Raw genomic sequence first — 15,548 nt, 5'->3', positions numbered from 1 at the left:
TTGAATCAGATTGAAAGATCATGAATTTACCAGTTGTCAAGGCAATGACAAGCTTCGAAATATCATAATCTTTTGTGAACATCTACTCATTTGCATGCAAATTTAAATAAATATCAACCATGACTGAGCATATAATTTCAAAAGGAATTATTGTACTTCATATTTGGTATAAAATTTATCTTCTATTTGACTGGGATAATGTTATAACCCTGGCTAGATAGAATTGGTTCCTTGCATTTCGTGTATATTTATATTGCTGCTAATTTGTAAAGCGTAAGATTCATCTTGAAAGAGAAACTGAAAATATACAGCAATTTTTGTATTTCTCAAAGTCCTGGAGGATTACACACCTAGCAAAATACTTCGAGCAGTTGCTATTCACAGGACTAATGGTACTGAGTGTACAGAATAATCCTCATACCTCTTCCACCATTCAGTCATGGAGAATCACAGTTTAACTTTTACCTCAGTACCACAGTTCTGTATTAACCCTGTAATCCTTGATTCCCTAACAACGTCTTTGTCTTAAATATACAATGTATTGAGTGACTGCATCTTTGTAGTCATGGATAGAGATTTCTAAAGATTTACTGGTTGAAGTTTCTTCCTGAATAACTGAATTATTTTGCAATTATGAGAGCAGATTGTAGAAGCCTCCTTGTCTGTGTATGCTTTACAATGAGTTTTGAATGTCACTTTGGAAATTGAGAGTTCTTTCAGGACAACAGTGGGACAGCAGGTAGAGGTACTTTCTCATAGATTGCGTACTGACCTTTGGGGCTGTCAATGTGGAGATTGCATATTTTTCCTGATCTGTGTGAGTTCTTCCTAGTTTCCAAAATGTGCTGATAATTGGGGACACTAAATGGTTCCTACTTTAAATGGATGGCAGGAGGAAGTGTGTGTGTGAGAGAAAATAGTTTACTAGGTCATAAGTGCAGGAATGGAAATGCCCTTAAAGCAGGCATGGACCCAATTGGTGAAATGGCCCATCCTGTGAGGTAAAACACGCTTCTTTCTTTGAATTGTTTTTCTCTTTGAATTGAGGGAGTCGGGGGGGGGGGTGGGGAAGGAAATGAATAAGAAGCAGATTCTTACCCTGCCAAAGGCAGTAATGGAAAACCTTCAAATACAACAAATTTAATCTTCAAGGTCACAAGCGAAATTGATAAATGCCCCTGCTAGATTGCAGAGAACGTCTATAGAAATAACTGTTGATGAGGGGATGAATTTAATTGTTGCAGCCCAAACAATTTAATAACTTTCAGACATTATGTGGCCTTGTTCATCTGTTTCTAATTTGGGTAGGTAGATAAGGGTTACCAATCCTTGAAGAAATGTACTACAACTTTGAGAAGGAAGGAATAGGGAAACCACTGTACATTTTCAAGCAAATAACTTCAGATTGTACCTTTTTAATCAGGCTACATTGGGACCTGGCCATTGTCTGACCACAGAAAACTGAAATTAACTCCAAAGGGAACCCCATATGTAAACATCTCAAAGGTAGAACAAAGCTTAAAACAGGAAATAACACTGTGGGGCGGCACAATTAGCGTAGCGGTTAGCGCAATACCTTTACAGCGCCAGCGATCAGGTCTGGGGTTCGAGTCCACCACTGTCTGTAAGGAATTTGTACTAACGGCAGTAGATTCAAGCATGCCGAGAGGTACAACCTGTATTAATTAAAACAAAGATGCCTTTGAAAATGTGCTATACTACTCTGCATCCTTGTGTACATGGTCAGCCACAAGGCTTGACAGTTGTGGTATGAATTGTAAACCAAACTTGCCTCTTTCTCTCAAGGTGTAATTTATAAATCTAATGGCTCTTGGTGAAGAAATTTTGTTCTCTGCTGGTGCCATGTATTGCCAAATTGTTGCTGTAACTGGCTTGCCAGGGACTTTAACATGCGTTTTAGATCAATATGAAATACCATTTCAGGTGAAGAAGTTTAACTGTTCTTGTGGAGGTTAAAGATCTCTGTTGAAACAAATATGCAAGGGGGGGGGGGTGTTGTTTCCGGCCAACACTTATTCCATAACCAAAATAGATTGCTGTCAGTGGGTCTACATTTTCCAGAGCATTTGACTCAAAATAATTTACTGTCATGAATGAACTGAGTATATGGAAAATGTCATATAATTGCAGGTTCTTTCAATATTTAAAAAAAAAAGCATCAATGACCATTCAAACGTAACAAAATTACTGTCTCAATAAATTTGGTCATTTATACTCAAGTGATTCATTATCTAGAATGTAATGTAGAAAGTTACTGCACCAGTAATTTTGAGGACTTTGGAAAGTTCAAATTGAATAAATTTGTACGCAATTGGCTGACATCATTAAAAATGACAGTGGAAGTGCGTATTTTGGCCCAAGATTGGTTCCTAATCTATACTGAAGCATTGATTCTTCCTAGAATGGATGCTCTGTGTTATTTTGCAGATGTTACCCAGATCCCAAGAGCAATCACTGAAAACAAATTTGAGAAATGTGTTGCCTTTTTTTTTTAAAACATTTTGTCCATGATTTATAACTTGGATGTCTTTAGCAAATGTCCATAAATGTTGAGCTTTAGTAGTCAGACGAGTCAATGTGATACTGTGCCCCTTGCGCTTCTGTAAGAAATGCAGAGCAAGCGTGGACTTTAAAATGCAATGTGTAAAAGTTATAATTCCAACAATTGTGTATGACTCCAACACCACAAAAGGACTCTTGATACTATTACAAAGTCACTCTTTTTTTCTTCCATGCAATAATTGTGAATCTGTCTTTTGTATTTATCGTCTCTTAATTAATTTTATGTATACTGTTTTTTATGAAGTACTTGTTTAGCTGTTGCAAGCCAGAATTTTCTTTTTGAAATATTACTGATTTTAATAAACTTGTACAAAAAAGGTACAATTCAAAGATGATATGGACAGTTACTCAAACTAAAAAGATTCTGTTTACATACATTGTAAATCATATTGTACAGTGTCTATGACTAAACTCCATGATCATATTTGGCACATAATGTTGAAATAGAAGATACCTTTATAAATTAGAAATTTGTAGAAATCACATCATAGAAGAAGCAATCCTGATAAATGGCAACTTTAATTAAAGTAGTATAGTTGGCCAAACTGGTATTCAGGTTTTGCTAATCGGCACATTTGTGCTGATTGCCATCTGTGGTCGAGTTGGAGTTTGCAGCTTATTTCTCCTGAAAGGACCACGGCAGCATTTTGAAAGTCTGCAGATGCTGTAATTGATATAAAAATGTAGAAATGCTGAAGGAACTCAGCTGGCCATAGCAGGTAAAGATATCTTATTAACGTTTCATACCTGAACTCTTCTTCAAGGTGCAAGCAAAAAGCAGGTAGGTGTCTGAATTCAAGACTGGGAAGAGAAAGGGGGAAAAATGGGAGGGAGAGGAGTACGGACCAACAGACAAAAGGATATGAGGAAAGTGAGGATTGAAAGGAGACAGTGGGAAAAGGGAAGAGAGAATTGGAGAAATGGAGATGGGAAGAAATGGGGGGGGGGAAGCAGTTTGTAATGGAAACCGGAGCAGTCTCTGTTAATGCCATCAGGTTGGAGGGTGCCAAGACAGAAGATGGTGTTGTTCCTTCATTTTGCAGGTGGTCTCAGTTTGGCAGTTCATGGAACCATGGACAGGCATAGCAGCAAAGGAATGGAGCTAGGAATTGAAATAGGTGGCCACTGGGAGATCCACACTTTTGTGGCAGATAGAGCTGAGATGTTCAACAAGACAATCTCCCAGTCTGTGCCCAGTCTCCCTGAAGCTACAAGGGTGCAGAATGTTACTTCGTGAGAGCTGCAATCTCATTAGCAGTTGTAGAAGTTTTTTTCTCTATTATGTAACATTTTGTTCAAACTTTCTTGGGTATACTCGTCATATTTGTGAAAAAGTTCTAGATTTTAAATAAAGGGACTGAACCTGAAAATGTTGACTCTCCATTTCCCACTGTTGAACCTACTGAGTCCCTCCATTTGCTTAATATTTTGACATTTGCAGGTGCTTGCGTTTCCCTAAAGCACTCTGCTCAGTTCAGTGCATTCAAACAACAAGGCATTACAGCTGGAACCAATCTAGTGAAGCTCATCCCTTGTGTGAATTATGAAGGAACTGGGGGGGGGGGGGGGGGGGGGGGGGGAAGAAAGTGATTTTTTTTTTTTAAGAAGTTTGGAGAGGTATTCATTTATTTAAAAATGTGGGGCGATAAGCTGAAGAATAGGACCAGGAGACAAATGTGCAAGCTTGTTATTTTAAGATTAATTTCTAAAATCAAATAGTGAACAAAATATTGAAGGGACAGCATGGGTATTCTTCAGGCTGGAAGGATGTAACTAGAGGAGTGTCTCAAGGTTCAGCTCTGCCCCCCTCCTGCAGTTCATAGTAACTAATTGAGAGTAAAGTATAAAGTATTTGGGTTAGCCCATTGCACAAAAGTAGGGGAGAGATTACTGAAGTACAAGTGATCTGGGTATTGTGTTTTTTTTAAAACTCAGAAAATGAATTGAAGATTCAGCTTGAAGATGTAGCAAGTGGTAAAGAAAGAAATTACATTTTAGAATATAAAACATTGCAGCGGTGCAATGTTGTGCCGACCTATGTAAACATACTCAACGATCTAAACCTTCCTTACCTCACACCCATAACGCTCTTTTTCTGGCATCCTTGTGCCTGCCTGAGTTATAAATGTCTCTTTTTTTTTCAGCCTCCTCCACCACTCCTGGCAATGCATTTCAGGCACCCACTACACTCTGGGGGGTGGGGGGGGGGGGAGGGGAAGCATCCCCTGGCATCTCCCCTAAACCTTCCTCCGCTCACCTTAAATAGATGTCCACTGGTATTTGCTGCTGTTGACCTGGAAAAAAGGTGCTGGCTGAACACCCTATCCATTGCCTCTCATAATCTTGTTGTTCTCTATTAAGTTGTATCTCATCCTTATTCGCTTTAGGGAGAAAAGCCCTAGCTCTGTTACCATTGCTTCAGAAGACGTGATCTATCCAGGCAGCATCCTGATAAATCTCCTCTGCACCCACTCCAAAGCTTCCACATTCTTCCTGTAATGAGGCATCCAGAACTGAACACTATTCCAAGTGTGGTCAAACTAGAGTTTGAAGGGGCTGCAGTATTGCCTCTCGCCTCTTGAGCTCAGTCCCCGACTAATGAAGCCTTCTTAACTATCAACCTGCAAGGCAGCCATAAGATCTAGGAGTAGAAGTAGGCCATTCAGCCCATCGAGTCCACTCTGGCCATTACAATATGAGCTGATCCATTCTCCCACTCAGCCCCACCTCTCTTACCTTCTCCCCTTAACCTTTGATATCCTGGAATGATCTATGGATTTGGACCCCAAGGTTCCTCTGTTGCACAAATTTAAAAGTTTTAGAAATAGACAAGTATTATTGCAATTGTACTGATGCACCAACCCTGGAGGACTACTTTGCACAGTTTTGGTCTCATTGAAGAAAGGAAATGCAGACGTTGGAGGCAGCCAAAATAATAATTTGGATGGGAGAGTTGGCTTGTCGCGAGCAGTTTCAGAAATTGGATCTATATTTGTCAGAGTTATCTTAAAAGAAGTTATCTTAATGAAGTATTTCAAATCCCTAAGGATAGATGTTGAACTGTTTCTACCAGTAGGTGATTCTCAAAAGAGAGAAGATCTCTAATCCAATTCATGATTTTTGGTATTAGAAAAGCAGATTTTTTGGGGTATGGGATATGATACAAAGGCTTCATTGTGTATTTAATTATTTTTCTCTTTAAATGTTGCACGATAAATTTTGCAGTCCACCCAAAGGAAGTGTGGGAGCGGGAACCAATGCCCCAGTAAGTTTATTGAGTAATGAGAGTTTATTGTCATATACATAATATAGGGCCCAGATGCATGGAAATTACTTGTTGCAGCCAAGCAGGTAATTAAGATACACCAGCTGCAATAGTAAACATAAAATTTCCACAATATGTCAAGGTCAAAAAAAAAAGATAAATATTCACAGTTTAAAGGGAATATGGGAAACAGAATCAGCTAAGTTTCAAGGGAGCACATCCAACTGAACCAGCTGATTTTAAGAGGGTGTGGGAAGCCACACTGATGCCCTAGCAAGTAGATAGGAAGTATGGCAAACTGACCCCAGGAATCATGGACCATCAAGGGTTCTCCTGTCCATCTGCCTCTTTCCTTTCTTTCATCAGCTATGGATGATAAACTGGGTGCCAAACCATTGGGATTTCTGAATAATGGGATAGCAGACTATTGAAGGTGGGAAGTTATTTAAACGGGTGTGTTTGAACATCTCCGATGTCAGCATAGGTCTGGAGTTCTCTACTTTGGAGGTTAGTGGAGGCTATCTTATTGGGAATATTTAAAGAGGAATCAGATATCTGTGTAAAATATCAGAGTTGAGGGCAATAAAGGACTGGCATGGAAGAGGAGACAAGGCCAGGACAGATCAGTCCTAATGCTGTGGAATAGCAGGGCATGCTTAAGGGGCTGAGTGCTTTTTTTTGTCTTGAGATGGAAACAAGAATCTGATGTTAAAGATGACCCGAGCTGTTATAAAACAATACAGCAGAACCAAAGAACATACAATCTCTTCTTTATTGTGTTACGCTAGAGGGAGCAAGGAGTAAAAAGAATGAGTAGACATTCTATTGACCAAGTTGTTGTGACTATTGTCACCTGTAGACTCTGGAATTTCTTTAGGACTCTTTTAAATTATCAATGACAAAATTGACGATTTTTTTTCAACAGTTTATTATACCTTATGAGGGTTATTACTTATCAAATTTGATACACAAAGATGATGCTTAATACATAAAAGGTGATTGATGTGGTCAATAGAGTTTTCAGGTCGAAAATGTAGACTCTACATCTCCTCAGAATAAAGAATAAAGAACAATTAGAAACTGGCTGTCTTATTGAAACCACACAGAAACACTTTGGTCCCACACAGGCTGCATTCAAAGGAATACATAACAAACTCTGGCAGTTAAAGAGAAAAAAAAGTAAAGGATTTAATTCTTGAAGACCCAGTTGATAAATACAGATAGAGAATCTGATAGAAAACCTCAAGATAAATCATCAAGAAATGAGACTGAATTGAAGTTTGCAAATTTGAATATCAAATTACAGCTAAAGAGAATGAAAGTCAAAGTGGCTGTTGATAAATTTGATGAATCAATGTTGTTTGAGTCCTACTCTTTCCAAAACTGACTGCAAAAGAAAAAGAGAAAAAAGATTTATCTTGTGACTTCAAGAAAGTGAATACCTTGAAAATTGAAATTTACTTTCTATTTGTGTTACTAGAGGGGAGGCAGTGAGAATTTCCAGCCCCTCATTGGATCACTCACACAAGGGATTTTTAATACAGGATGCCTGATGGCATTTGTCCTCTCCAAAGGAGGGGCTCTCCCAGCACCAATGTCCTTCTCCACCACACTTAAAATGGACATGTCAGTGAGGTGATGGTCCACGATAATTTTTGTGTACTCTGGGTGCCTGGGCAGGGTGTCTAGAATCTGTCTCATTCCTGAGATGGGTTAGAGCGCAAAACAGGAATCATTGTTGGTTTGCTGAAATATACCCAATTGTCTCTTTTATCACCATCTTTATTCTGAATACAGTGGTTCGCAACCTTTTTTATGCCCCGCACCCCTAAAAATTTTTAATATGTTCTCGCACCCCTTAAAGTAATAATTTATTTAAGAATGAAGGTGAAGGTGACCAAAACAAATTTGTATAATCAACTTTTAATAATATATAAACAAAAATGAAACATGGAAAAGAAAAAATATTACAACAAATTAAAAGTTGCATAAACCCAACAAAAAAATTAAATTTTCATCCATGCATGAAATTTCTTTAAAAAAAATTAAAGAACTAATGTTCAAATGTTCATAAGCCAATTTAAATTTAATGACTCTTTTGTTCCTGTTTATTGCTTGAGTTTTTCAAAACGTGGCATCTTGTTGCTGATACCAACCTGCACGTCTGCCTGTGCACCTAAGCGATTTCGAGATTTTGTCTTGATTGACAAAAGGGCCCTAAATCCAGACTCGCATAAGTATGTTGTCGCTAATGGGATGAGCACAGTTAGTGCTTTTTCCACAAAGTCTTGGAAACCTGTCCATTCCCGAACACCAATATGGTTCCAAAGTTTTGCTTTCAAACTGCATTTCAAGAACACGATTTGTGCGCAGTTCAATAAGATCTTCCTTTAGCTCTTCATCTGACATATTATCCAAATTGAAGGAGTATGGATTTATAAAACAAAACTGAAATGTTATCTCGCACCCCTGGTTGGGAAACCCTGCTTAAGAGGAATTCATATTTCATTCTGGGTTTAAGTGGTGCCTCAGCTCTCTCTTTGTTACTTGGTCAGAAGGCCACCACCACTCTTCTAGGTTGTTCTTTGGTATTATCTGACCAGTTCAAATTAGTCTGAGACAATTATGCAGTTTTTAAAAAAAAAACTTCTTCCTCATCATGTGTCTTGTGACACAATCAAAAGTGTTTGAGGAGCCTGGAAGGTGGGAGACAAACTTCAAATTTTTTCCAAAATGAGCAACAATTCTCCATCGAAGCAGAGTCTGAAACCTCATTTAGCTACTCCGCCTCCTTTATCATAACTAGTGAGACACAGGATTGGTGGCTGTGGCTGCTGGGGTACATGTGGGGGTGGTTTTGCTCTCAAGAAATCTTGTGATTCCTCATCATTCTGCAAGAATAGGGTCGCCCTGCCTGACATCGGGTCCCCGGGGTTTTTAAAAATCACCTTCTATTTGTTAACCATCTGGCAATTGCTCTGTTCTCATTCTCTCTTCACTTTTTCTCCTGATTGTCAGCCCTTTCACATACAGTCTGCAGGACTTCCCAGTCTTTGGGTGCACCCCCCTTGTACATAACACTATCCCTCTACAACTTGCATTTTATTTTATTTTCAGCTTCATTTTTTTGCTATTCTTGTAAATGCTTTCTCCATTTCTTTGTTGCATCCTTTTTCTACACTTATTTGTCCCTGAGATTGCATCATTCTGTATCCTAAGTTTTTCCCTTTGTTTCTGTTCCCTTTTCTCTCTTGTTTGTTGTGGCAGTTGCACTCTGACTGAAATAACTGCCAGGTTTTTTGGTTTCCATTCTAAGTACAAACCACCATCTCCTGCACAGCTTTTTTTTTAAATCCCTCCAGCTCTTATTCTTTGTTTTGTCCCACTTCTTGAGGGCCTCCTCTTTCCATTCCTTAATTCTCTTTTCCACTTTTTAGCTGCAGCTTTTACCCCACATTAATTGCTCTATTTCTGCTGTAGCGCTCATGTTCCTTGTCCCTCTTATGGCCCATGCTTCATTTCCTAACCTCTTAGTTAATATGGCCATCGAGTAATGATAATCTTTACCGTGATTTTGTCCATAGCTTATCCCATTTCCCTAGCTTCCTTTCCTAAACGATTCTCACAATAAACATTTTACCAGGCTAACAAACTATGCGAAAATAAGCAGAATTCTATTCTAAACACATGTTGGACCCAATCACTTTTGTCCATAGTCTGTTCTATTTCCCTATTTCCCTAGAATTAGTTGCAACTCTGGTAACAGTACCTTTTACCTAGGCTAACAGAGCTATGTGACAACAAGTCTGAAATTCATTTTTTTTTTCCTTTTACCTTTTCTTCACTCTCTGGTTCTTTTCTGGATCTTGGCAGGGAGCCAGATCAGCGTCAAATGAGGGACGTCAGTGTCCCCTGGAATAGGCTATGCAGGTTGGGCTCAAGGGTCCCTGAGGTGCACTTCAGCTGTGTATGAGGTCCCAGTTTCCTTGTGGTCTCTGACTTCATGGCAATTGTCCCAGCAAGATCCTGCCGACTATGCAGCAGAACCAAGGAACATACAATCACTCTTTGCGTTACACTAGCATGGGGATTGATGGGACTATCCAAGGGCTCGATAAATGCCTGGGTGTCGAAAGGGGGTTGATAAATGCGGGGGGTTGATTGACCTTTTGGGGTGGAAAAGGGGGCGTTTCAACAAAAAATAGCACTTATGGCAGGGGTGGACAAACTCTCGAGAACGAATCTTGGTGGCTGCCACGTTGTACATGGCTTCAGCCTCTTCATAAGCAGAGAGCAAGCAGCCAGAAGGACAAGGGAGGGTGGATGGAGCAGAGAAGAAAGAGGTGTGTGTTCTTTGTATGTTGCCATGGGTGGGGTTGATGAGGGATCAAGGATTCCATGAAGGGGTTGATGGACTAAAAGGTTTGGGGGCCCCTGCGCTACTGGGATCAAGGGGTACAAAGAATGAGTAGATCATGTCATTTTTTTCCTTGTATTGAGCTTTCTCAAAGCATACAAGTGTTCACCCCATTTTGTACCCATCCATGCATGTTTCTAGAAAATTTTGCTAGTTTTGCATAACTTCTGAGACTGGTTATTACAGCCATTTGTTTATCTGTGGAAAAAGTCGTTTGTGCTGAGTTGGCAAGCACAGGATGCTTTTTCTCTGTAAATCACTTCACTTTTAAGCTAGGTATACATTATTCTTGGGTTCATACTGTGGGTGTTTCCCTTAAAGTTATCATGCTTGGTGGTTTTGGTCACTATGACACAGCATAAAGAAGTAAAAATACAAAGTAATATGTTTTCAGCTAATTCATTAATCCCTTGTTTTTCATATTCTTTCACACTGGGAACCATTTATTAATTTGTGCATAATTATATTGTAATTACAATTAGTTTTATTAATAGTTTGAATAATTTAGAATAGTTATGCTACCTTGAATTGTGTATAATTTAATGGATGTTAATTTGTTGCTTTTGGAAAAATTAGGTTCGTCGTTACTAAGCATTTATTAAGTCATTTATCATTATGCATATGCATAAACCTAGTACAAAAATGCTACTTGGTATTTTTCCAGTAAAGGCAGTTTAGCTCTGTTTATTGTAAGCCACAAAGGAAGATGTTTACTGCATCTCAATGGAAAATTTGTTTTGACCAGGTGAGATCATTAATTCCAGTCAATGGACTTGTGCTATTCCTCTTTCACCTATGTCTAAAACAGTGGTTCTCAACCTTTTTCTTTCCACTCACATACCACTTTAAGTGTTCCCTATTCTATAGGTGCTCTGTGATTAATACGGGATGGCTTAAGGTGGTATGTGGGTGGAAAGAAAACGTTTGAAAACCACTGTTTTAATCGTAGTTCATTGACTCGTTAGATGCACGGTTTCATAACTCCAAAGGAAATGGGCCAATGACAATTTTTCTCAAGCAGAATATTTCGGTAACAATTGGGTCTAGAGCAGTGATTTTTCAACCTTCCCTTCCCACTCACATACCACCGTAAGCAAACTCTTACTAATCACAAAGCATTGATAGCATAGAGAATGCTTAAAGTGATATGTGAGTGGAAAGAAAAAGGTTGAGAACCATGGTCTAAAACAAAACAGAGTCTTGGCATGACAAACTTTCAGTGCAATGTAATGGGTTAATCTACAACTGGAAATTCAGATTTTTATTTAACGATTATTTTGGCCTACAAGTCAAGTCGTAAAACCCTCAAAAAAATAACTCAAAAAATGGGGGTCGACTTGTATGTCAGATATTCTTTTGAGACCTTTAATTCAGCTCAAAATCCAATCCACGCTGATTGGTGTATGAGTCAACCTTGGAAGCGTCCATTGGGCGTATTAGTTGACCCCCCCCACCGCTGAAGCCAAAATTCCCCAACACCTCCTTACTGTCGGGTGCCACCATAACCCACCCAGACATTCTACACTTATAGAGCCGAGGTTGCTGTTCCTGCCAGGAGAATGAGGTTGCCACTCCTACTCTGGAGAATGAGGTTGCCATTCCTGCCATGTTGGTCTGAGGTTCCTGCTCCCATTGAGAGAATAATGTTGCTGCTCCTACACGGGAGAATGAGTTCGTTATTCCTGCCCGATAAGCCGAAGTTCCTGCTCCTGTTTACAGATTTGCTACTTAATGTTTGGGGTGTTTAAAATTTTTTTTGGCTTATTGCTGGGAGACCCGGACAACTTAAAAATGGGGTTCCACTTTTATACACCGGATGTATCATAAAACCATTAAACTGAGGCTTAAAAAAGGAGGAAGTTGACCTATCTACCGGTCAATTTGTACGCTGAAATACAAGGTATTTATTTTTATTTACAATATGGTAAAAAAATTAAAGGTTCCATTACTGTCACGTAATACTACATTTAGAATATGACATGCATGAAATTCTTTGACTTTTGTCTACCATAGGGCAGACAGAATTGCCTCTTTGTCCAGTACCCCTCACAGAAACCTACAGTGCCTGGTGTTCCTAGGTGGTAGAAGCTGATTTAAACATATACTGCCCAAATTAACCTATAACATCTGTATGTTTTGGAGGGTGAGAGGAAAGCATAGCACCCAGAGGAAACTAGCGAAGACACAGGGAGAACGTACATACACCTTACAGACAGTGCCAAATTCGAACCGGGGTCGATGTCTCTGTAATAGCATCTTGCAGACTATGCTGCCCAGTTCGCTGGGGAAAATGCATAACTTTACAAATTCAAAAAAGTTTTTGTCTTGATCAAGATAATTATATTTTGTTGTGGACCAAAGATGATGTGTTTTTGATGGGATGGACCAATGATCGGATCAAAAGCAATTAATGATTGTTTTGCTTCCATGGAAACAGTTTTTTTTATTGGATTTTTTGCTAATTTTAGGAACAGTATTTGCCAGCTAGGTGATACATTTTTAAAACGTCTGTATCCGGCTTCTGTTCAATAATCAATTGCAGAAACTTTAGGAAGAAACATGATAATGAGAGGGGATTATCATTCCTTTATGTTAATGCACTTGTTTGAAGTTTACGATGAGCTTATTAAACTGTGACAACTGTGATCCTTGTCTGTCCTGAGATGTAGTTAGAAATTAGTTCATAAAGCAGATATTTGAACATCAGAATTTGCTGAAGGGGCATTGTAGATCTGCTTCATGTAGCCGATGAGATTGTTCTGTTTAAACGATAGACAAATTGAAGGTGCAACACTGCTTGGAACTGGAAGGTCTTGATTGACTCTTTTGTAGAAGATGAACAAGCATCACTGAGTCCATATGGTGAAATGGGTTGGAAGCAAGAAGCAGAAAAGCTGGTTAATGATAACTGAATACTTAAAATTGCTGAGCTGATTTTCATCCTTATGAAGTATACACTTTTACCACTTTGTGATCAGTGATGCTGGGACATTGTAAATCACCTGTTTTAAATGCTACTAGTTTTGTAACACTCCATTTGATTGTTTTGTACCCCCACCTTTGAGAAAGGCAATTTGAATCTTTGCCTCTGCACTGCTTGTCTTGATGCTTCACTGTTTTGCGGCACCAACAGTTCTCTTGTTAATCACATTAAACAGGCTCAGTCTAAACTCGTGCAATAATTGTACCCTTTATCAAAATCCCCTTATAATTTAACTGATTTTCTTTTACAGATTCACACATAGTCTGAACCATGGCCACAAATGGTACAAATTCTGCTTCAACAAGCAACCATGCAACAAAATCACAACTTGGAGTAAAAGGTGAGTTCAGAGATGGACTAATATGTTCACTAATGGGGATGCAGCAGCTGATAAGGTCATCTGTGTCAGTGTCACTCTCAGCCAGCTAGTAGCGATGTGCATGGGTCTGAATTTTTTTTTCCTCCCAACTATTGCTGGTTGAAGTTTCTCATGGCCAAAAATCAAGATCATAGCTAATGAAGGTTTTGAACATTGGTGCCATAGTTTCAATATACCCATTCTTTGTTACTTAATCCATCCACGCAGCCACTCCTGGTTTCGGCTGGAACCTACACCATTCTTTTATATAGGAGACAAATATTTCCTTTTTCTCGAAGTTATATTGAGACTTTCTGGCATTCTTAATTTATTGCATTGTATCTTCTTTCTGGCCGTTTCACATTTTACTGTGCCCTTTGCCATAAGAGCCTGAAATTTTCTTCTTTTGTCTTCTCTTTAAATGTTGGTATCCTCTGGAGAGACCTCCCCTTTTTTCCCCCTCCCCCCAAGGGTAATCTACCAATGTGACTTAGTAACTCTATTTCTTAAAACTTTTTTTTGACCTGTTGACTGTCATCTGTCCCAACAATCGTTTTGAAAAAAGAAAATACTTTTTTTTTCCATCTTGTCACAACACATTTATCATGTGTTCCTCGAGATAATTGTAATCTGAGGATTTTAGTTTCTTGCTCTCTCATAGCAATTGCAACAAGGTTGATAATTTGTTGGCAGGAAAGCATTCTGCTTAGACAAGCAAAAAGTAATTTTAAATTTTAAAAAATTTAGACATACAGCATGGTAATGGGCCCTTTCAGCCTATGAGCCCTTGCCACCCAATTGACCTACAACCCTTGGTATGTTTTGAACGGTGGGAGGAAACCCATGCAGACACTGAGAGGACGTACAAACTCCTTGCACTCAGCGCGGGATTCGAACCCTGGTTCCAGTGGCTGACACTAACCACACCCACCCTACCTGTCTACTTAAAAATTGGAATAGAGAAAATAAATCAGAGTATGAGAGAGGATACTTCTGTCAGTAAAAGTGGCATCTTCACATGCAATGTGAATTCTAGTCTTCCATCCCAAGACCTGTAACTTTATCATCACTCCCATGTGTATGTTCTCTACCATGTTTTCTTTCTGCTAGTGCTGGCTGCCATGGCCGATGCTGACCAGGGCACTACATTCAGGTGGTGCTCGATGGTTAACCTTGTTCTCACCTGCAGTTTGAAGGATTTCATGTGTTTCTGCAGAATAACAAGTCCGAACCAATAAATTGTACCAATGCCTGCAGTTGTCAAACTTAAGTTGAGAAATTTTGCACCTTGTTCAAGAAAATTTCTCCATTCGTTGTTGCAGTCATCTGTGCAAAGCTTAAAGAAAATAAGAAGAACTGGTTTGGGCCCAGTCCCTATGTAGAAGTGTCAGTTGATGGACAGTCAAAGAAAACTGAGAAGATTACCAACACGCACAACCCCAAATGGAAACAGCATGTCACAGTGTATGTTGGATATTTTTTATGCCTTTATCCTTAAATAAAACTTTATTAGTATTGCACATGCTATTGCTCAGGTGTTCAGAAAGTAAGGGCAAAAATATTGGTGTTTTTACTTCTTAGAAAACACAAAAATATTCATCAATTTGAATAGAAATGCTGTAGGTCCTTCCACTGCCAGCTCAGCCGTACTTCATTGATATGACATATTTAGCAAGATTGTTGAAATGGTATTTGTGGCTGGAATCAGTTTTCCCTCACAAATACTTCTTACTAAATAAATGAGACATAATTTTGCTGTTATGTATATTTGTGATGCAAGTTGCTGGAAAACTGGTTCAGTTTCAGGATGCCATAGGTGCTCTGGGGTTAGTAAGGGATTACTTAAGGTGGTATGCAAGTAGGAACTACTGCTGTAATGTTACTGTGTGGAAATAGGTCCTTCAGCCTAATTTGTTCAAGTAGTCCATGTAAACTAATTCCA

At 39.0% G+C, this 15,548-nt stretch overlaps 1 protein-coding gene across 7 annotated transcripts in view; it reads left to right on the top strand.

The window, feature by feature from the left end:
• LOC138735828 (E3 ubiquitin-protein ligase Itchy-like) overlaps positions 1-15,548 on the top strand; it is a 110,090-nt gene that overhangs the window by 34,945 nt on the left and 59,597 nt on the right. For all 7 annotated transcript variants that reach the window (XR_011339957.1, XM_069884312.1, XM_069884314.1 and 4 more), the window contains 2 exons: positions 13,499-13,588; positions 14,929-15,070. Coding sequence is in view for 6 of the 7 variants with exons in the window: in XM_069884312.1 (XP_069740413.1) it covers positions 13,519-13,588; positions 14,929-15,070 (212 nt within the window). In the remaining variant the exon portion in view is untranslated. The remainder of the gene's footprint in view (positions 1-13,498; positions 13,589-14,928; positions 15,071-15,548) is intronic.

This window comes from Narcine bancroftii, chromosome 6 (genome assembly GCF_036971445.1).
Source record: "Narcine bancroftii isolate sNarBan1 chromosome 6, sNarBan1.hap1, whole genome shotgun sequence".
NCBI classification, from domain to species: domain Eukaryota; kingdom Metazoa; phylum Chordata; class Chondrichthyes; order Torpediniformes; family Narcinidae; genus Narcine; species Narcine bancroftii.
Note: the sequence above shows the minus strand (reverse complement) of the source record. Positions and strands in the feature narration are given on the sequence as shown.